Source organism: Rousettus aegyptiacus, unplaced genomic scaffold (assembly GCF_014176215.1).
Source record: "Rousettus aegyptiacus isolate mRouAeg1 unplaced genomic scaffold, mRouAeg1.p scaffold_m13_p_10, whole genome shotgun sequence".
Lineage (NCBI taxonomy): Eukaryota > Metazoa > Chordata > Mammalia > Chiroptera > Pteropodidae > Rousettus > Rousettus aegyptiacus.
In genome coordinates this window covers 75,940,996-75,964,914 of record NW_023416285.1, presented here as the reverse complement: position 1 = coordinate 75,964,914, position 23,919 = coordinate 75,940,996, and the positions used below count along the sequence as shown (strand labels likewise).

The following is a 23,919-nucleotide window of genomic DNA, read 5'->3' as shown; positions in this document are numbered from 1 at the left end:
CTCAGGAAGGTAGTTTCTTAAATTGTGAAGGGATGTAGAGTATGCTCACCTGAGTGCATCACTCTTCTCAACTCCGATCACATTTTAATCTTAGAGAAATTTGTGTCCGAGGAAATAGTTGAAACCCTACAAGAAATAGAAGTTAATTATTATTGTATGTTTGTTTCATTGTTGGGATTATTCCCAAAGTTATCTCTAAAAATTCATTAACACATCAGTTAATTACTGAATTTTTATGTTAAACATCTGTTGGGGTTTTATTTGAAGTAGATTTTGCATAGGTGGGGAAAATTTCATAAGGATTTGAAACTTGCCACCCCTATGAGTAGCTATTATTAGATTCTGAGTTTTTAGTGTGTTTTCTGTGATTTAAATGTGATTGTTACAAGAGCTTTAAAAGAGAGAGAGAATTGTTTTTAATGCCCTAGGATTGTCTTAAATGAGAATATTGTGATTAATTTGTGAAAATTCCATGTCAAAATTGCCATTCAAGCTGTAACTTGAACTTCATAAGCTTTCTTCGTGCTTTTCCTTACACAGGCACAGAACAGTGTGTGCTTAAGAAGGAAAACCCATGAACGAACCTTATCTTTTGAATTTTCTGATTTAACCCACATGCTATTTATATAAAACCAGGTGCAAGAGAGTCATAATATGTCAGTAGTGCAGTGCCCTCTAGCTGTGACTTAAGGAACTGGATATGTATTTTAGTGACTTGTCATTTATTATTTAATTTTGAGGGGAGATTATGTTTATAACATTGTTTTTATATTTCTCAGGCTGTTGCATATTTTTGTAATTTCATTACAGAAGAAACTTTATTAAATAAGAAGGAAATATTAAAGAATCTAGCAGGGCATTTGGTTTCTGATTAGCTTTAAGGTTTCCTTTACATTCATAAACCATGGATACTGAGTGCTTGTTGGAGGTGGGAAGGTGAAGTTGGCAATTTAATTATCCCTAAAGAGCTTTTTGGTTGCTGAAATGACACTTAGACTGTTAACATAGCATCATGAGGCAAGTGGAAACTCATTTGCATGATTTGATTTTTTTCCTAACTTGCTTTTGAGCAGTGATTATCCAGATTGATGTTTTCTAATCCTTTTGCTTATATAGTTGCCAAAAGTCCACTTAGTATTGAATTAAATGTCATCAGTGTATAAATTCTATTTTCTTTGCCGGCGCCTTTCAGAAGTAGTTCTCAGTTCTCAAGTTCTTCAAAGAGCTCAAAATTTGCACAGTTGTCAAAGAACCAGTCATAAGACTACACAGGCACATTTCCTGAAGGTCGTCTATTGGTAGTATTTTCTAAAGTATCAGATAATCTTCCATTTAAAATGTGTTTTGACCTAACAAAGAAATACTTTTTTTTTATAACCTCAACTCTTGAAGTTCAAGCAGATTAACCAGGGGATTCTAAATTAACATCGGCTGCATTTTCCCTTGTCCCCCAAATACTCTCTACCCCAAGAATAGAGAAAATGAGTACAGTAGACTTTTGTCTTGATCTTGGTTCATAAAAGCAGGATGCTGCCCTAATTAGGAGCTTTCATTGATGTAATGAGCATTGTACTTCTTGTTTCGCACAGGCCCCTGGGCACGTGGTTTTTTCGGACTCTGCACCACACTCTTTGATGCTTAATTGCAAGAATGCACTGTTCTCCTGATGGAAGGAGGTTTGAGACTAGGAGCAGTGGTAGTGACTTTTATATGTGGAAGAACAAGGAATTTCATTATATGAAGAAAGTGTGTTTGTACTTTTTTTGCTGGTCATGTTTCCATTTCTTGCTAAGACATTTTTCCTCTGTGGTCTAGTCTCACATTTAATTCTTTGGAAGAATTTTGAGCCCTGCTTAATTGTCATTTTCTTGTTGCCGTTGTTTTCTAGCATCCTCCAGGACAAATAGCAAGGAAATACAGCTCCTGCTCCACTATTTTCCTAGATGATAGCACAGTCAGTCAACCAAACCTCAAGTATACAATTAAATGGTGGGTATACAGATTTTTGCTTAACTGAATGCTTTTTTCTATTCCTTAATCTAATGGCTAACTGGTTGGTTGTGTGGTCTTGGAATGGTAAGCTTGGGTAAGGGGAGGCCATTGACTGTGAAAAATCTTTTAAAAAGTGATTTTGGTAGTTAAAATGTGGGGTGTTCAAAATATTTATTCAGATTACCAGTTACATAAAAAGACCAAATTTTAAAATTATTTTAACTAGATTAAAGCATATTTTTGATTCGTGCATACTTTCTACCTTCTCACTTTTTATTAAAGCCATCCTGGCATTACTCTGCTCATAATTTACCTTCAAAATTAAAAAAATGGGTTCTCAGTTTAAGACTCAGGGCGACAGTAGAATGCAGGCCTGACATAGTTGAAAACGTCCTTGCCCAGAGTGGAGAGATCTGAGTTCTGACCTTGGCTTTCAACAACAGGGAGGGTTTAATATAAAACCCTTCTTTGGGGTCTTATTTTCAAATATAGTGTTTAGGGAGTAAGGGAAGTCTTGGGATGAAATTCTTTCCTTTTGGGCTTCAGTTTTTTTTGTTGTTGTTGGTTTTTTTTTTTTTTTTTTTTTTTTTTTTAAATAGGAGGGAAGAGGAAAGGAACACTGGTTTCTCCTGTAATGTTCCCCTCTAGCATTGTTGATAACAGATCGCAGAGAACCCGGTGAGCTGGGGTCTGTGGTGTTCAGCTCAACTGAAAATCTGGGATATCTTATCTCTATACTTGTTTAAGAAAGTACACATCTAACAACAGTTCATGTTAGCATTTGAAATAATTCTTTACATTTCTAAATAGGAGCTCTTCTTGTATTGCAATGGACCAGGCTTTCAGGCTTAGAAGCTCTGTTCTAAATGTGACCACATGTGACAATCAGTCTCTGGCTCAGGCAGTAGGGACTGTCCCTGTGGTTTGTAGACATAGTGTACTTCAAAGGGAAGATGGAACTAGGACCACTTGAAGGGAAGCTGCCTTCTCTCTTGTGGGGTTACATGTTTCCGGGTTTTAGAAGGAAATGTGGCTTCTTCCCACAGTACCTTGGTGTTTAAAGGCATGGTAAATCACTAGTAGGCATAAACCCAAACAGTCATCCATTACATATGAGGAGAAGGGTGTATATCATAGCTTCACAACAGATGGCCTTGAATGAGCCACTTCCTGCCCTTGGACTGAGATTTACTGCTGGGAAATGGGAAGCACAGCATTTTCTAAAGTAAAGCTTTATCAGTTGAAGAGAGAAGTGGAAAGGCCCGAAGATCTGTGCGCCACATAGCTGTTGGCATCTGCTCAAGCTCTGGAGAGCCCAGAGTGAAAGCTGCCAACTCCCCTTTAATCCTGGGATCCTCTTCACAGGGAGCAAAGCAGAGTGGCACAAAGGGCACCTCTCCCTTCAGGGCCTGTGGGATCTTTTGGGATTTACAAGCAGATCTGACTCAGTTGCTCAGCACTTCACCCTTGGATAACTTAAAATTGCCACTGGTTGTGACGGACACTCAGGAGCTGAGTTGGAAAACTGGGTGACGATTTGACATTTCAGTGTCAAGTCAGGGAGGTACCGCACCTAAGTTATAATTAGGCATCTGTATAAATCAGTGGGTCCAGCCCAGCTGCACCTGAAGTCACCTGGGAGCTTAAAAACACACTAATATTTGACGTCTCCCCCTACAGATCCAGTATCTGGATTTTTAAACCACTCTTAAGAAATTATCTAATAGGCAGCCAAGATCGAGGACCCCTGATGTAGGTGCTCTCCCCTCCCCATCAAAGTCTCCTTGAAAGTTTTAAATACAAAGTTTTAAATAAATTGTACGTTAATATATGGAGGGAAAAGAAACTGAAAACCTAGACCAGTTAAGATAGCTATTGAGACAAAACATTCATTGTGGATACTGTGGCATCCCTGATCCAAAAGACATTTTCTCTGCACCACTCAAATTTGAATTTATTTTGATCAGTGGCTTAGTTATTTCAAAAACTGCCCTGTTTTTAAACATGTACCATTGGACCCTGGAGCTGTGCAGGGTGGACTTTACTGGTAGTGGTTCCATCTGACTCGTTCCCTAAAAATACAAGGAGGTAGAAAGATGCTAAGTCTGAGTGCCCTCCTGTTCTAAAATGTTGCCTAAACCTTATTCTATACCTGTCAAAGGAAACCATTGACCCTCTCTTCTTAGACATTAAAATTGATTCCACAGTCATTGAAACAGTAGTTGAGCTTCATTGTGGGTATGGAGAGCATTCATGGACTGAACTTACTTCCTGAAAACCAAGTATGACCTTATTTCTTTAAGAAAATGCTCTGAATTCTAAACAACTGATTTCTAAGCTAATTTTTAGAAGAAAACCATTCTGTAATTGAAGAATTGCCAAAATGAACAAACATATTTACAAATTTTAGTTAGGGGCTGGATGGAGGGTTCAGTGCTATTCTGACAGTGAAAGAAAGACTTAAGTGTGAAAAGTTTGGGTCCATATTCTATACTCATTCTTTTCATAGGCTTGATTTCTTCTTTGAGAATTTGATTTTCTCATTCGTCCCCTAAATGCCAACAGCTAAGGTATGAATTTAGAATTTACCAACCACCCCCTTGCCTCTGCAACTGACCTCTTCCCCAAATCCTGTAAGGAGCATAGGAATGATGATCAAAGGAAGAAATGGTGGTGGTGTAGAGCTCCATTCACATAGCTGGCCAATCGTCCATGCCCCTCGACCTCTGAGAGTCGGAGAGCACTACTTATGTACCCACCTGCCTCTGTATCTCCGTGGTTCAGTGCCTCAGCACTGCCAGACCCACCCGACTTGATCTTCAGAGGTCTTAGGATCATCATATGCTTTGCTGATTTAGTCCTAGGTAAGAAGTAAGACCAGTACAGTGCCAGTGATCACAAATCTGTTTTGTTTTTCTGGTCAAGAAAATAGCATTTTTTTTCCTTCCCAGCTATATGGCAAAAGCAGTTGAGCAAACCCGTTGGTCCAAATGTACTTAGGGTTTGGCCCTAGCCCATTGTTGGTGAGAACTCATTACTTTCTGAGGATGTGGCAAAACTGACCAGGCCTCCAAGCTGGGCATTTGGAATGAAGCCCGAAGCCAGGGACTGATTTAGTTTTTAATTTACTGCCCTTTGCCCCCAGTAATCACTTCTTTCAAGATGACCAGTTAATTAGTCCTGTGGAGCAGGACTGTACACAGATCCTCAGCTTGCTTTTCTCACTTTCTGGCATATGAGCTTGAGTCAAAATTGTCCTACAGTGTGGCTCTATTTTTCTTGGAGGTCATGATAATCCCCAATTTTGCTTTTGGCTCTGGAGATTTTGGAGGTAGTGACCTTGGGACCCTGAAGATTTTCACTTAAGTCTCTGCAGAAGTCAGAGACTTCTTGAAATAGAATTATTGGTAGGGGAATAACAATAATAATAACCTTAGTTTTAGAACTTTATATTTGAGATAACACTTTTACATATTTCATTTGGTTATCATTATAACTCTATTATGTAAGTTGAATTTCCTAATTTTATAGATGAGGAAATGAAAGCTCTGACAGTTGAACGAACTCTGATAAATGTCAGAACCAGGTTTGAACCGAGGTTGGTTTGTCTTCCAGTCCAGTGATACTTTTCCAGTGTCACACTCCCTCAGGGGGAAGCAAGAACCATTTTTTTTCCCCCTTGATCAATCAAAGCGATTAAACTAATCACTACACCAAACACAAACATATGAAACGTTCAGCTTTAAATCTGACATTAGATTAGAAAAGCAGCCCTTACAGTATGACTGTTAAATGAATAAAACAGTAATTTCTTCATTTGTTCCAGAGGCAACATGGTAGAATGAAAGGGCACAACACTATTATGTGAGTCAGAAGTCCTGGCATCTACTGTCTGAACCTGTATTTTCTCTTTTATAAAATGGAATCAGTAACACCTACTATTTTCTATTGTAGGGCTGTTCATGTATGTGAGAGCATTTTGAAAATCATATTATTATGTTTTAAAATTCTGAACCTCTTTTACCCCAGTTATACTTACTTTATCAGCTTAGATTCTTTTCAGGGTGTTAAGAGAAAGAATACATCACAATTTGCTCATGAATACTTTTAACAGCTGAATACATTTGCATGAGTAGATCTGGAAAGAGAGAGATTTGGAGGAATATAAATTTTCTTGTGATACAGTGAGATTAGCTGTTGTCATGTTAAGGCATAGGTAAACATCTGAGCTATTTGGAATCCAGAATGCATGCCTAGGTCTCTAACAAGGTGACACAAGTGAGGGAAATGTATAGTACTGAGCCCTAGACCTCCATCTCCATAGTGGTGCTCTGGGTGGCAGTTTCTGTGCTCTGAGACTGAGAACACAGTCACTTATTGATACAGCCATTTAGCTATGCTATTAGAAGCTGAAAAAAATGAATTTTGGCTTCCACAATAAATTTTAAAGTAAAACAAAAATAATGGAAGGAACTAGTCAGTTTATAAAAGAGAAAATTTTAAAAATTGGGACAATCAACACGAATAATCCTGCAAACTTGATAGGTATCCAAGAAACTCAAATTGAAAATAGGTACAAATGAACAGGACAAACAAACAGAGAGACTCATGGACATCGACCATAGACTAGTTGTTACCAGAGGGGAGGGGGGAGGTAGATGGGTAAAAGGGTCAAATTTGTGGTGATAGAAAGAAATGTAACTATGGAAGGTGAACACGCAGTGTAAATATATGTATGCCTTACTATTAAAATGTACAGCTGAAATGCGACTGGATTTCATTAACCAATGTAACCGTCAAATAAACAAACAAATAAATAAATAAGAAAACAGGTACACATTTTATCAAAACATTCAAAGTGAGTGTCAGCAAGGGTAAGGTGAAACATGCTAGTAGATTTCAAGGTTTTTTTGCAAAGATATTTGGCATTCTATGTGGGGAGCTTTACAGTTATTAATGACTTTAATTCCAATTACAAGATGCTTTCTTAAGGAAATCATTGTAGTCACAGATTGCACAAATATTTATATCTTTGAGGAATTTATTATGGTGTTAATTATAATTGCAAAGTATTAGAAAATGTTCAACAGTAGGGGAATAGTTAATTATCTAACAACTGTATGGTGGAAAATCACCATTTAAATTTGTGTTTTTAAAGAATATTTAAATGGTAAAAACATTAATGAGGATAAAAGTAGGACACAAATCTGTTTTTATACACATAATTTTTAGAATCTATATATCTCAAACTAATATTAGTCATTTTTCAACAAAAGGATTTTTTTCTTTATACTTTCTGTATTTTCCAAAATTTTTATCATTATGAATATAATGCGTTTTATAATCAGAAAAACGTTTGAAAAAATTCAGGGGTAGGGAATGTCTTCGTTAAATTAAGACCTTTTAAAATGTAAAATAAAAATTTTAAGTAGTGTTACAAATAAGAGTTACAATACCATTTCAGCAAGTGAGTGAGTAAATCAGGCAGAGCGCCAAGAGGTTATTGATTTAAGGGGAAAAAAATCAAACCACTATAGGTGTATTCACATTTTTCTGGTAGTTATAAAGAAACCATTAATTTTCTAAAATAGTAGATACTAAGTTAGAGATTTCTAAAGGTGTTTAATTTGTACCGTCTGTTTTTTTGTTTGCTTTACATAGTGCCTGTATTTTACAAGTGAAGAAATCTTAAATTTCAGATTGGAAGATAAATTTGTAAATATTACTTGAAGTTTTGGTATTTCTGGAAAAGATTTAATAGTTGTTAGGAATGAGAACCAGATTGGTTTACTTTAAAGAGTGCACTTTTTTGATCAGTATTCTGAATTTAACAGGACTGTTTGGATGGATCATTTCACTTTTACTTAAATATTTATGATGAGACTGATGTCAGAGAATATATAACATTTTGAATATGCTTGTGAAACATTGAACTGCATTTTATTTTACAGTGTAGCTCTCGCAATATACTACCACATCAAGAACAGGTATGTGTATGATTAATTTTGTAATAAAAACATCACATGTTATTTCCTATTATGTTTTTCCGGCCCCCCCCCTCCTTCCCCCCATTTTGCTCTGGTTGCTTTGGCCTTTACATTTTTATAGAATTTCTAAAGTTAGTATAATTTACCAAAACTTCCCAGATAAGTGCTGAACTGCTTCCTCATCAGAGGGAATCAGATGAGTATTTGTATTTGAAACCAGCAAAACAAAACAGATCTTCTCGATAATGTTCAGCACCTTCTTTATTAATTTTTATTAATAAAATTTTTGGTGTAAATTTAGATATAAACTATATTAATGTAGTAGAAACCCTCTCTGAGTCTGAAGATAGTTCAGTTAATTAAAAAAAAAAAAACAGTTAAAACGGAATCATAGAAAAATAATTTAAAAGATTTACTGTTAACATTTTATTTCAACATAAAATATGTGAAAGTACATCCATTCGTTTTTTTATGCAGATTCAGTCAAGACTTTGGACCATGGGGCATTGATTAGAGTACCAGTGTTTTTCTTTTAAAAGCCACACCTGTAACTTACCCTTTCTATAGGGGGCTTTTTTTTTTTTTTTTTTTTGAACAGTATTGAGAAAACTTAAGGCACTTGCAAAAACAATCTGAGCATAGAATCTTTTAGGTTTTGATGACCCCTAATCTACAATGAACTTTTTTTTAGTGATTCCCTTTTATTGGGTCTTTCCAAAGCATCCTTCTTCATTTTCAAAAGAACAAAGCCATTCTCATTGCAGTCTAATTTCATTGAGTAATGAAACATTCACATATGTTATATGAATCTAATAACAAGTAAATTTGAATATCTCATTGGCTTTATTAAGCAATTCGTGAATCCAAGAATTGGGCAGCATCCTCACTAACAACTAGAAGGGTGCTCCAGGGGTTGTACAGAATGGAAAATTTTATAGACAGAAAGAGGGTGAGACTAAGAAGTTAAAATAGATTATTTCAGGCAAAGACATTTTTTCTAAAAGGAACGCAGAGGGTCTCATCTGGCGGATTACCTCGCTAGCGCTGACCAGGAAGTTCCAGACCTTTTGGTTTAAAATTCCTCTCCTGGGCAAATCTGAAATTGCAGTTAGATTTAACACTGATGTGACCCACTTCTGGGAACAAGCATGGCCACCTTGGTGTGAATGGGTCTCTGGGTGAGATCTGTCTTACAGAGAGACAAGGGAGAGTTGTGATAAGTTGGCGAAGTGGAGGTTAGATAATCGAGCTTTTACTGAAGTCTTGTGGGAAAACGCAAATATCTGGAGGTAGACACCCGGAAAGGTACTCTCTGTAGCGACCTTCTTCCATACTGTAAATGTGATTCATGGTTCTTTATGATGCTAGAGAATATTTGGATTCAAAAATTTACAGAATGCAGGCTATTGGACCTTTGAACCTTGACCACAATAACATCAAAGTGCAGGTTTTGTCTTGCTACTTATTTCTATGATAGTAGTTCAAATTTTTTAAGCTTTTAAGTCTTAAATAACAATGCAATGCCATTAATGGAACTCAGATATATTTCTCAAACCAACCAGTTTTGCATTTCCCCATAGTTTTAGCCATAGGGAATGACTCTTGGTGCCCTTTCCCCTTCACAAGTGTGGAGAATGGGTTGCTAGCAGTCCCATTAGAAATATTCCTTTGTTTTGAAGGTATCCTCCTGGCCTGGCCACAAGACTGATCAGCATATTTTAGTCTCTGATTGTGGCTTGATTTACATTTGAATCCTCTTGCCTCCTCCCTACATTAGTTTTTTAGGGACTTTCATTCATCAGAAAAATTGAACAGGGCTGAACAGTTCAAAGAAATGGGGTGCTGGGCCAGGCTTTGTCTCTCACACAGCACCTTGGTTATTTTGCAGAGGCAGTTAGTGAGATGAGGGGTTGGCTGGTTCTTCATTGCTAGGTCATTGCAAGTGTCACCAGGTGCACCAGAAGGAGCTGTCTTTATGTTTTCAGACCCTGCTATCAGGTCCTTTCTGGTTGAACCTGTCTTTTACTTGGGTTTATCTAAATCTTTGTTGCCTGTGTTCCTGCAGGTAAGTAAAAATGAGCACAGATATGAATGCCCAGAGCTTTAAAAACAATTCCTTTTGTGCAAACATAGTAATATAAATTGAGCTGCTCTGTTAAGATTTTTCTTTCCCTTTTATTTTTATGTAGACAGTAAATTCATAGAACAGAAATTGTGTTTATCCAGCAGGTATTATTCCTGAATAACTAATAATGAATAATGAATAAGCAGTATTATTCATTAATAACTAATACCATCTCTTACATTTAATACTGCCTTCTCTTTTTTGAAATAACAGCTGAATCAAAATATATTTTTGTTTTATTTCGAATGACAAACATTCTTGTAGAAAGTAAACTCCATTTTCTATCATTTTTTTCCACCAGGGACCCAGATGGAAGGATGCTCTTAGATATTTTTGATGAAAACCTTCACCCTCTTTCGGTAATCTCCTCCTTGGGTTTCATGATATTGTTTAATTCTTTCTCTTTTGCTCTTTTTGGGTGGCCTGTCATCTGAAAATATTTTCTTCACCAGAAATCCGAAGTGCCACCAGATTATGACAAACACAACCCAGAGCAGAAGCAGATTTACCGGTTTGTTCGGACACTGTTCAGTGCTGCTCAACTGACTGCTGAATGTGCCATTGTCACCCTGGTGAGTGCCCTCAGGTTGACCGCAGCCATCCTCTGTTGAATGGAGTGGTGTAAGCAGGGACTTTCATCAGGGAGCTTAGGGACACTACAGCTTCTCCTTCTAGGTGGTCTCTTTGGAGAATAGAGTGTGGGTCTCCCAAAGAGTATGTGAAGTCTGTTCCACACCTCTCCTTATGTCAGTTGTACAATCAATTCAAAGCCCATAAATGTTGAAATATTATTAAATGAAGGTAAGTAAATATTGGGATAAAGGTGGGTCAGAAGGACCAAGACAGCCTCTTTTCTATGAAAGTATAGCTTTCCTTTTGTTTTTTTTTCTACAAAAGTTTTAATAACATTTATAAGATATGATGAACGCATACATCCTACATGAATACCTATATAGGAAGGAGTGGCATATATTGCTACCTTCTCTTTTGATTTTGTGCAAATAATGTGTCTGTAAGATATTCAGAGATAGCATGGAGGTTATCTGCACTTTAAGACTCAAGTAATAGATAAACTCTGTAACCTTACTTAGATTCTTAAAACTTTGGGGACTGTTTAAGTCAAGTGTCATTTGGGATATAGATTTGACTGAAATTTTACATGATATGCAACTCAGATAAGAAGTTAACTTTGCCTCTGAGTGAACTGTCCTGTAGGGGATCAGAAAGCCATTTCATGGAGCTTCTGAGAAGAGGTTATGTTAATGTCTAATAGAAAGTGTTTGGACCACCTGAGGGGAACCCTTTGTATATCTGCCACACTGAGAGCTCTGTTCCCCAGCTAATGCAAAAGTAAACCTATTTGTTTATTCATTCATTGATTCATCCATTTGTTTGTTCATTCCTTTTCTTGTTGAACCTTCCCCAAATGGCTAAAATAGACACGCAACAAGTAAATCACCAGTCGATTTGGATGATTATAGGTTCTTATATTGCAATTGAGAAGCATATTTATTGCTCATGTTTGTTCCCCACAAAGGATTTCAATTTCAACACAAAAGGGTTGAAATTTTTATGTAGGGAAATTGCAATGAAGAGAAAAGAAGGGTAAGAAAATCAGATGAAAACATAGATGAAATTAGTACTAAAATTCATGCCATGAAGAAAGATTTATTTTGAAGCTACTGCAGATGGACTGTGATGGGGATTTTTTTACCTTTAATTTCTAAGAAAATTATGACTGGACTGTGACCTGGTAGTGCCACATTGCTTAGATGTGTTAGAGAGAAGATAAGATTTTAATCCCTGTAGCTTCCCAAGTTTCTGCAGAGATATTGAGAGGTCATCAGAAGTGCATGCCCCTGTCTCCAAGGGTGTCGGGGTAAATCAGCAGCTCATGTTTTTGGAGTCCTATAGGACTAATGCATATTTGTCAGTCATCATAACTACTGAAATTACTGCAAGACAGGGCAAATCCACCCAAGTAGGGATTCAGGTCCTATACCGAGAGTTGGTGAGGGTCCTGATTGCACCCAGGAAAAAATTCAAGTGCATGCCAGAGTTAGAGTCAAAGGAATGTTTATTAGAGAAATAATAATGCTCCACAGACAGTGTGGTCCCCTCTCAGAGGCAGAGAATGAGAGGGACTGAGAGGACCCCTAAGTGTTTGTTTGGGGAGTTCAGTGTATGTATCTTTCTTAGTTCCTATGAATTATAGTTTGAAGACTTTGTTTACCTGTTTTCCTTTGATGGCATGGGAATGTAGCGTGAAAGACATGGTTATGCAATGTTGAAAGCATGCTAGTAACCTCCAGTCTTTGTTCTATAGGTTCCCTCCCATCTGGCTGCAGGGGATGAATGATTGGCTTTATGTTGTGTAGAGTATGACTTAAAGACTCTGTTTTCCCTGCACAATATGGGTAGTTTGTTTGTTAGTAAACCTAGGAAAAATCTTCCTTTGTTCTGTAGGTTCTGTGGTCTGACAGCACGTTGTGGGCTCTGAATACAGCTTAGTTTAACATCCAGTGTTCATGCCTCTTCCCTATATCAAAATGTTCATCTGTTGCATTAGATAAACTTGTGGTTTAACAGTAGGTTAGCTTGTTTTGGAATCTTGTTAATTCCAACCTAAAGATGAGCAGCTGCGGGGTCCCATATTGGTGGGTACAGCATTTCAAACTGATTCTCTGGCAGCTGCTGCTTGCGGTGGCTGAGGGTCAGCTTGCACGCCTATAGCAGCAGTCCCCAACCTTTTTGGCACCAGGGACCAGTGCTCGTATGAGAATCTAATGCCTGATGATCTGAGGTCGATCTGAGGTGGTGATGCTAGGGCTGGGAAGTGGCTGCAAATACAGATGAAGCTTTGCTCGCTGGCTCATCACTTACCTCCTGCTGTGCAGCCTGGTTCCTAATGGGCCACAGACTGATACTGGTCCGCGGCTCAGGGGTTGGGGACCCTGCATGTAAGGAGAAGGCAGACACATGCATCCTCTGAGCGAGATTATGTATGAAAACTCTTCCCTTTTCTCGCCTCTCCTGGAGTTAGAAGTAGCCATTCAGAACAGGTCCTGTCTAGAGTTGACAGAGATATGTTAATCTCTGCTTTATTCCTGTGCATTCTCTTGGCATCTTGGCATCTTGGCATGCTGCCCTGGTGCAGGCAGTGGGGTAGGGGAATGGGAAGGACAGCAGTTAACTCTGGCTCTGCTGCCCACAAGGGAATAAGACTGCAGCCAGCCTGTGCAAGAGAATGTCCAAGACCTTCAGACAGCAAGGACCCAGTTAACCCAAAGCATATATTTCACAGCTCAATTAAGTTTATTTTTAAAAAGTAACGATAACTTTATATCACTAATTATATTTCTTTAGCTTTGCAGGATATGCTGAAGCTTTCCTATTGATAACTGATACATGAGGAAATTAAAAGTGATGGTTATTGAATTGTGCTGTGCTGAGTTGTAAGTTTTCACATGGGAGCACTTTGTCATGTTCTCAGTACCAGTTGTGGGAAGATGGATGGAGTTGGGTGGAAGGCCATAGCATTTAAGTGCCCATCCATCCAGCCCATCATTTCAGGAGTTATTTGAGCTGAGTTATCCTGAGAGCCATGAACAGCCACCTAATTTAGTCCCATTTGGTACTAGGATGACAAAATACTGTGCACTACCTGTCTAAGCCAGGAGTTTTGATTATTATAAGAATGAGAAACTCACACAAAGAGGCCAAGGCTGGAGATTTATTGAAAGGTCCAGAGTCCCATACCTCCCTTATCCTTTAGGGGGGTGGGGGGGGGGTCTTCTGGTCAAACATGCCAGGGAAGTAGCTATCTCAATCCTGACTCTACATCACTTTTTCATTTAAGGCCCAACACCGGCTAATTCAGTCTCGTGTGTTTAGTTCAGATTTTGCAGAGGAGATGAATTTTGATTGACGGGCTCAGTTCCTTTGGGATGAGACATCCACTCTTAGAATAATCACTTGTGACTCAGAGGTGACAGGAGAAAGGGGCCCAGGGCTTTGCCTTGAGCTACTATTTTTCTCACTCTATAGGCTCCTCTGCTCAAAACTTCTAGTAGTTCCCCATCTTCCTCAGAGAAAGACACAAAGAAAGAAGAAAGCCCTTATGTGACCCGTAGGGCCCCAGCAGGATCAAGCCTCCTTTTCTTCTCACCTCAGTTGTCATCACTCCCCACTTGGGTCACTGTGCTCAAACTCTTCTGGGCCACAGACACAGAGCTGCCTCAGGACTTTGGCACTTGACACTTGCTACCTGGAATCCTCTTTCCCTGCCCTCCTCCAAATGTTCGCTCAGAGGAAATGTCAATGGGGCCATCATATTTTGAATTGTAAACTTCCTCTTCATTCCCTCTCATCATTTCCTGTTTTGTTTTTCTCCATGGCACTTATCACCAATTAACATTATGTTTTACTCATTTATTTTATTTTGTCTGTAATTTAAGCTCTACAATTAATGGTTTTCTGTCTTTTAGTCTTTTATTTCTTTACTGCAATATGGCCAGCATCTGGAACACATTCCAGTATATAATTAATGCTCAATAAATATTTATTAAATGGCAAAGTAAGCATAGTAATTACTGCCTACTGGCTGAAGTAAATAAAAATGGTATTGATATACCTCATACTTTGTCTGAAACACAGGGAACATGCAGTAGCTACTTGCCATAGTCCTCCTCTTTCCCAGTAGTAGTTTTATAACTTTAAACTCATATTCTGCTGTTTCACTGCTTATGTTATTAAGACGAGGTTTCTGAAGGTAGGGTGGCAAAATCTTTAGCTGTAGGGGCATCACTCAGCCAGGCCCTTGATTGAGTGCTGCTGACAAGATTGGTTCTATCTGGAGAGCTGTGGTCATGGATGATGGGAGGGAGAAAAGAATTTATAACTGATGGAGAAGAGTCAGGCATAAAGAAAAGGGGAATCGAGAAGAAATAGTGGTGGCAAAGTGAGAACTTACCAGACATGAGGAGATGTGTTACCTTTTTATTATTTTTTTCTATTTTTTATGGCTTTATTGAGATATAGTTCACATACTGTAAAGTCTACCTACTTAACATGAACATTTCAGTGCTTTTTAGTATATGGTGCAACAATTGCCACAACCTAATTTCAGAATATTTTCATCATCCTTACCTTTTAGCAGTCATTCTTCATTCCCAACTCCCACTCCAGGCCCAGGTAACCGCTAATCTAATTTCTTTCTCTGTGGCTTTGCCTATTCTAGACATTTCATATAAACGGATTCATATAATATGTGGTCTTTTGTGACTGTCGTCTTTTCACTGACCATGATGTTTTCAAAGTTCATCCGCATTGTAACATGTATAGTATTTTATTCTTTTTTATTGCCAAGTAATAGTTCATTGTATAGATATACCACATTGTGTTTATTATATGATGGATATTCGAGTTGTTTCTACTTTTTAGCTATTACAAATAATGCTGCTGTGAACATTTGTGTACACATTTTTGAGGTGCATGTGTTTTCATTTCTCTTGGAATATATTTAGGAGTGGAATTGCTGGGTCAGATGGTAGCTCTTTAACTTTTTGAGAAACAGCCTGACTGTTTTCCAGTGTTGCTGCACCATTTTATATTCCCACTGCCATTGTTTTAAGGGCTCCGCTTTCCCCATATCACATTGTTGTCAACACTTGTTACTGTCTTTCTGATTTTAGCCATTCTAGTGGGCGCGAAGTGATAACTCATCGTGATAGCTCATTGTAGTTTTGACTTGCATTACTCTGATAATTAATGATGTCGAGCATCTTTTCATGTGTTAATTTGGCATTTGTATATCTTCTTTGAAGAAATGTCTGTTCAGATCCTTTGCCTCTTTTTAGATTGAGTTCTTTTTATTATTGAATTCTCTATGAGTTATGTATTCTGGATACAAGTCCCTTGTCACATATATGACTCACAAGTATTTTCTTCTATTCTCTGTGTGTCGTTTTACTTTCTTAATAGTGAAATTTGCCAACATAGCTTTTCATTATTATGAAGCTCAGTTTATATTTTATTTTGTCACTTGTGCTTTGGTGTTGTATCTAAGAAACCATTGCATAACCCACAGTCATGTGATTTACTCCTACGTCTTCTTTAGGAGTTAAGTAATTTTAGCTCTTACTTTTAGGTCTACTGTCGTGAGCTATTTTTATGAGATAGGGGTCCAGATTCATACTTTTGCATGTGGATGTACAGTTGTTCTAGCACCATTTCTTGAAGAGACTGTCTTTCCTTCTTTGAATTGTCTCGTCATCTTTGTCAAAAATTAATGGACCATAAATGTGAAAGTTTATTTCTGCACTTCCAATTTTGTTCTATTGATCTATATATATCACTATGTCAATACCACAGTCTTGACTACCATAGCTTTGTAGTTGAAATCAGAAAGTATTATTCTTTCAACTTTGTTCTTTTCTTTCAAGATTATTTTGGCTACCCTGTGACCTTTGTATTTTTCTATGAATTTTAAAATCAGCTTGTCAGTTTCTGCAAAACAAAGAAACAAAATCAGCAGGGATTTTGATGATAGGGGTTGCACTGAATATGTAGATCAATTTGGGGAGTATTATAGTCATAGCAATACTAAGTCTTCCATCCACGAACATGGGGTGTCTTTCCATTTATTTTTTTTCAGTTTCTTTCAACTGTTTTATTGTTTTTATAGTTTTCATTGTAGAAGCCTTACACATTTTTTGTTAAATATATTTCAAGATATTTCATTCTATTTAATGCTGCTTTAAGTGGAATTGTTTTCTTAACTTTATTTTCAGATTTTTTCATTAGTAGTGTATAGGAAGACAGTTGTTTTTTGTTTGTTTGTTTTTTTGTCAGATTGATCTTGTATCCTTCCATATTACTCAACCCATTTTAGTTCTAATAGTCTAGTAGTTCTTTGCTAGGTAACTTAGAATTTAATATATACAAGATCATGTTATCTGCAAACAGATAGTTTTACTTTTTCCTTTCCTATCTGGATGCCTTTTTATTTGTTTTCCTGGCCTAATCGCCTTTGCTAGAACCTCTAAGTATGGTGTTAAATATAAGTGGGGAGAGTGCTTTGTCTTGTTCTTGATCTTAGGGGGAAAGCTTTCAATCTTTCTCCATTAAATATGGTGTTAGCTGTGGGTTTTTCATAGATGCCCATTGTCAAATTGAGGGCATTCCCTCTGTTCTTAATTTGTGGGGTATTTTTTTTTTTTTTATCTTGAAAGAATATTAGATTCTGTCAGATCCTTTTTCTGCATCTATTGTGATTGATTTAGGTTTTTGTCTTTTAATTCTACTGAGATGTTAATCAACCTTGCATTCTCGGAATAAATTATCCCACTTAGTCATGGTATATAATTATTTTTATATGTTGCGGGACTTTGTTTGCCAGTATTTTGTTGAGGATTTTTACATCTATATTTGTAAAGGGATATTGTTCTTTGTTTTTCTTTTGTTATCTTTGATTTTAGAATCAACATGATGCTGGCCTCATAGAATGAATTGGGAAGTGTTTCTTCCACTTCTATTTTTCTGAAGAGTTTGAGAAGGATGGTGTTAGTTCTTATTTAACCACTGAAGCGATCTTGGCTAGGTTTTTTCTTTATTGGAAATTTTTACAGTACCAAGTCAGTCTCTTTGCTTGTTATAGGTCTATTCCAATTATTGAGTTCTTGTGTCAGTTTGTATGTTATGAAGAATTGTCCATTTCATGTAATTTTTTGGCATATAGGTATTCATAATATTCCTTTATAATTCTTTGTATTTCTGTAAAGTCTTTTGTAATGCCCTGTTTTGTTTCTGATTCTACTAATTTGAGTCTAATTTCTTTTTTCTTGTTTGGTCTAGATAAATGTCACTTTTATTGGTCTTTCTACAGATCAGTTTTTGGTTTATTAATTTTCTCTGCTTTTCTGTTTTCTTTATGTCCACTCTACTGTGTTAATTCCTTTCTTCTTGCTTTGGATTTAGTTTGCTCTTTTTTTTCTTCTAGTTGTTTAAGGTGGAAGATTAGGTAATTGATTTGAGAGCCTCCTTTTTTTAATACAGGAATTTATAGTAATAAATTTTCCTCTAAGCTTTAGCTGCATTGCATAAGTTTAAGCAGTTTTCATTTTCATAAATTTTTTTAAATAAACTTTTTAAAAATTAGATTTATTGGGATAACATTGGTTAATAACATTATATAAATTTCAGGTGTGTGACTTTATAATACAACATCTATATACACCATTGTACATTCACCACCCAAAATCTAGTCTCTTTCCATCACCATACGTTTTATTTTAGATTTGCAGAAAAATTGTGAAGATAGTACAGTTCCCATATACCTCACACACTATTATATAATATAATGATATATGATATAGTATTATAACATCTATAGTGTTGTTATTAACATCTTATACTTGTTATAATTAATGACCTGATAATGATACATTATTATTAACTAAAGTTCATAATTTATTCAGATTTCCTTAATTTTTACCCATTGTCCCATTTATTTTTCAGAATTCCACCCAAGATACCACGTTACATTTAGTCGTTATGTCTCCTTAGGCTCCTCTTGGCTGTGTTAGTTTCCCAGACTTTCCTTGTTTTTGATGATCTAGACAGCTTTGAGGACTACTGGTCATAAATTTTGTAGACTGTCCCTTAGTTGGGATTTGTCTACAATTTTTCTCACAATTAGAGTAGGATTGTGTGTCTTAGGGAGGGAAACTACAGAGGTAAAGTTCCATTTTCATCATATCTTACCAAAGGTATATACTGTCAACATGATTTATCACTATTGACAGTAACCTTGATCACCTGGCCGAGGTCATGTTTGTCAGATTTATCCACTGTAAAGATACTCTTTTTTCCACTTTCTGTGCTACACTCTTTGGAAAGAAGTGACTCGTGCAGCCCAATCATATCAGGAATACCAGTCATGCCCAGCTGTGTTGAGTCCCAGCTTGGGTGGCTTTGGCAAGGTCCAGTTATTGCTGCTACTCAGCCTCTGGATTGCACCCTAAAAGACTGCAGAACCTGGTACTCTGATGATGAAGTGTGACCTGTAGAACCTATCGATCTGACTCCAAAGACTCCCTTTTTGGGTCACTTTAATAGTTTCTAAGGAACTCTCAGAGCTGTTATTCAAATAACATCTATTTAGTGGTAAGTCTAAATATCTCTTTCATGTTCTCCTCCAGTTGCTAGGAAGTAAGAATCAGTGGTTAAATCACCAGTTGGCTAAACTATGTGATAGGGAATCTAAGATTAATGACCTAGTATTATTCTTTAAAATCAGATTGGAATAATTTCAGCATCATTGGGATTTTGGTTACATACTCCTTAATTCCATTAGTTTGTATTTTACTCCTCCCCCATGCCTTTGAACAGTTTTGTTAGGTGCAGTCAACTGGACGCTCTGTGTAACTCTGTAATTGCTCACTAGCCTGTATTTTATAGCAACTCCTTAGGGTGGTCCTTCTTATGAACTTAAATCTGAAAATTTAATTGAGCAAGTGTGTCCTGTTACAATGATCTAGGGATATTGTTTAGAAGAATCAATCGTATGTTATGTCACTTGGCAGCGAATTAAAATACTCAAGTGGGAGTTTACTAGAGAAACATAGCTTTACTGGCAGATTCTGCTTTATTAATGCTATTAAGTGGAGCTTCTTATGAATGCCTTATCTCTCAACATAACAACTGCCTTTTTTTGGTAATGGAGTATGTTATAATACCTAATTCCTTTAGTTAGCCTTAATGGGCTATCAGACATGGTGGATGCTTGTGGTTTTTTTTTTTTTTCAAACATTCAATATTATCTTAAATATCATCTAACATAGTTATTACTATCTATCAACTAAAGTGTAAAGTAAGGAAAAAGAAAATCAAGTAGCCACCTTTTTGCACCAAGCTAGTGAGAATCTGTTTCAGTGGGGCTCTTGGAGAGATCTGCATAGCTCGTATATATAAAGGAATAAATTCTTAGGGTTCTGGATGAAGATTGCTTTACAACCTCCTTTTTCTATTTCTTTAAAAATCTGGAGGCTTAGTTAATTCCAGCCTCAGTTTCTGCTCTTAGTACATTTTTATTATACATTTTCTGACTCTCTCCTTGGTGGAGCATGAGAAGAGTTAATCATCAGCCTTTGTAAAATATTCAGTCTGGGACCCCAAGTACAGTGTCCAGCTGAAATTCTACTTGGCGTGGCCTGGATCTTTGCCTGAAGAATTATGATTTCACACAATTAAAAATCATGATCAAAAACATTAGTCATCATACTCAATGGGGAAAGGCTAGAAGCATTTTCCTTAAGATCAGGAACAAGACAAGGATGCCCACTTTCACCACTCCTGTTCTACATAGTATTGGAAGTCTTAGACATGGCAGTAAGACAAGAAAGAGAAATAAAGGGTATCCAAATTGGAAAGGAAGAGTAAAACTCTTGTTATTTGAGGATGTCATGATACTATATCTAGAGAACCCTAAAGATTCTGTCAAAAAAACTGTTAGAACTTAGCAATGAATTCAGTAAAGTAGCAGGATACAAAATTAATATTCAGAAGTCAGTGCCATTTTTATTATACGCCAGTGATGAACTTTTGGAAAGGGAAATTAAGAAAACAATCCCATTTATAATTGTTTCAAAAACAGTAAAATACCTGGCAATAAAATTAACCAAGGAGGGAAGAAACCTATTCTCAGAAAATTATAAGTCATTGAGAAAAAAAATTGAAGAAGATACAAATAAATGGTAGCATATACTGTGCTCATGGGTAGGAAGAATCAACATCGTTAAAATGCCCATACTACCCAAAGCAATCTATAGATTTAATACAATTTGTATCAGAATACCAGTGGCATTTTCAGAGAGCTAGTACAGATAATTCTAAAATTTATATGGAATCATAAAAGACACCAAATAGCCATGGCAATCTTGAGAAAAGAGAACAAAGTTGAAGGTATCACACTTCCTGATATCAAAACTACACTACAAGGCTGGAGTCATTAAAATATCATGGTAGTGTCATAAAAACAGATACATTGATCAATGGAATAGAATAGAGAGCCCAGAAATAAATGCACACCTATATGCTTACTTAATATATGACAGAGTAGGCAAGAATATACAATGGGGTAAAGACAGTTTCTTCAATAAATGATATTGGGAACACTGGACAGATAACATGCAAAAAAAAAAAAAAAACTGGACCACCTTCTTACACCACAAACAAGAATAGACTCAAAATAGATTAAAGACTTAAATGTAAGACCTAAAACCATAAAACTTCTCGAAGAAAACATAGGCAGTAATCTCCAGTATTGCTACTAATAATTTATTTTCAGAGATATCTCCTCGGGCAAGGAAAACAAAAGAAGAAATAAACAAATGGGGGACTACATCAAACTAAAAAGTTTTTGCACAGCAAAGGAAACCATCAATAAAACGAAAAGACAACTGAATGGGAGAAGATATTCACTTATACACATCTGATAAGAGGTTGATATGCAAAACATATAAAGAACTCATACAACTCAACAACAGTAAAAGAATCCTATTTTAAAAGTGTGCAGAAGACCTGAACAAATATTTCTCCAAAGAGAGACTACAGATGACCAGTAGATATATGAAAAGATGCTCAAGGTCACTAATTATTGAAGAAATGCAAATTAAAACCACAATGAGATATCACCTCACACCTGTCAGAATGGCTATCATCAATTAAAGAACAACAAAAGGGAACCCTCATACACTATTGGTGGGATTGCAAATTGGTACAATCACTATGGAAAACAGTCTGGAAGTTCTAAAAACATTAAAAATGGGTCTGTCTTTTGACTCAGCAATTGTACTTCTGGGTTTTTATCTAAAGAAAATAGTAAAGATCTATGCACTCCAATGTTTATGGCAGCACAAGTTACAATAGCCAAGATAAGGAAGCAACCTAAATGCCCATAAACAGAAGATTGGATAAAAGAAGTTATGATTCATATATACAGTAGAATATTACTCAACCATTGAAAAAAATGAAATCCTACCATTTGCAAAGACATGGATGGACCTAGAGGTTATTATACAGAGTGAAATAAGTGAGACAGAAATAAATATCATACGATTTCACTTATATGCAGAATCTAAGGAACAAAAAGAACAAACACAAATATAGAGGACAATCTGGTGACAGCCAGAAGGGGGGAGGGTTTGGGGGATAGGAGAAAGGGGTGAAGGGTTAAAGAAGTACAAATCAGTAGTTGATAAGATGGTCATGGGGATGGGAGCGCAGCGCAGGGAATGCAGTTAGCATTAATGTATTGGCTAGGTGGAGACCCAGAGGAGGGAAGGAGCAATTAGGGGTATATAAATGTCTAACCAATGTACTGTATACTTGAAACTAAAAATAAAATTTAAGAAAAAACATTAGCTCACTCTTTCTGCTCATTTAAGATAATAAATGCTGTTAAAAACTAAAATCTCCAGAAATTGAGAAGTTGATTGAACTACTTTTTCACCAACGGTTGTCACAACCCAGTGCTATTGCTGTTCAGTGAGAGAGATTTAGAAGCTCTCAGGTCCATACAGTGCAGGTAGAGTGCCCTGCCACCTGACCTCCTGGGGCGTAGTTGAAGGTCTTTTTGACTTCCTGTGCTTGGCACAGCAGAGTGAACTCTTCCTCCTGGAGCTTTCTCCTCTGAACCTCACTGTACACCATTGCAGTTGTCTCACAAACCAGAGTCAGTGTCACCTTTAACTCCACTCTACCTTTGTAAATGTAGTTCCCTTTCCCAAATGCCATTATTTGTGGCCATTTTCTTAGATAAATCATGCAAAAAAATCTGCCTCCCTGCATCTGTAGTCCAGAGTCAGAAGTTCTATGTAAATGTTTCTGACTCGTTCTGCAAGATGATGTGTCCATTAAGCAAGCACTCGGGCCACGTTCTGCTCTGGCATCTTGCTAGACACTGAGCTCACAGTAGTCATGAGTGAGATGTGGTCCTGTCCTCGGAGAACATGTGGTTTACTAGGGAAGAGACAAATGAGAAGGCAGTTGCACTACACTGAGACAAACACAGCAATGGGGAAAGTGGGAGGGTCACCCAGACTAAGGTTGCAGGAAGTCAGGGTGGACTTGCCCTGTAATGGTTTTCTGTTTCATTAATTTTTAGTAAACTCTTGTCATAGTGTATTGGCTTTTTATCTTTGGGATTTGAAATATGTTCTCGTGATTTTAACTATCTTTGAGCATCGTTCTTCTGATGCTTTCTGGGGAATGCCTGGTATGTGAGATTAGCCCTAAGAATCTAGGTTTTTAAGATTTAACAATGGCTTTTTCCTTAATAAAGCACGGAAAACAGAACAGTAACCCTTCTGAGTAAAAGAACCATTGTTCGTCTATTTACTCATTCAGCAAACAGTTGAGTGCCAGCCCCCATCTTGGCAAAGCTGCTGTATCAGTGGAAGAGACAGGGTTCTGAGCCCCCTCTCCAGATTTCCCTGGGTGTTCACCATTGCTCCTGTTTTACAGACAGCAGGCTGCTTCTGCCACTTTGGAGGGAGCGCCTGACTCTTCTGCCTATGGTTTAGAGATCAGAGGAATCAGGGGAGGCTCCATGGAGGACCTACTAGCTGATGGTCTACCCAATCTATTCAGAGTTTTGCTTCCATTAGGATTATTTCTCCTTCCCTCCCTTCCTTCCTCCCCCTTCTCTTACCTGTCTCTGCCTGTCTCTCTTACCCCCAGATCTTTACCCAAATCCCTAAGACTCTTATTGCTTTAAACATATGAGCTATGCAGATCTCCCCACTCTCCCTTCTA

General features: G+C 37.1%; 1 protein-coding gene across 5 annotated transcripts in view; it reads left to right on the top strand.

Moving 5' to 3' along the window:
* CCNY (cyclin Y) overlaps positions 1–23,919 on the top strand; it is a 195,861-nt gene that overhangs the window by 153,789 nt on the left and 18,153 nt on the right. For all 5 annotated transcript variants that reach the window (XM_036228040.1, XM_036228042.1, XM_016159626.2 and 2 more), the window contains 4 exons: positions 1,889–1,989; positions 7,944–7,979; positions 10,406–10,463; positions 10,557–10,676. In XM_036228040.1, the coding sequence (XP_036083933.1) occupies positions 1,889–1,989; positions 7,944–7,979; positions 10,406–10,463; positions 10,557–10,676 (315 nt within the window). The remainder of the gene's footprint in view (positions 1–1,888; positions 1,990–7,943; positions 7,980–10,405; positions 10,464–10,556; positions 10,677–23,919) is intronic.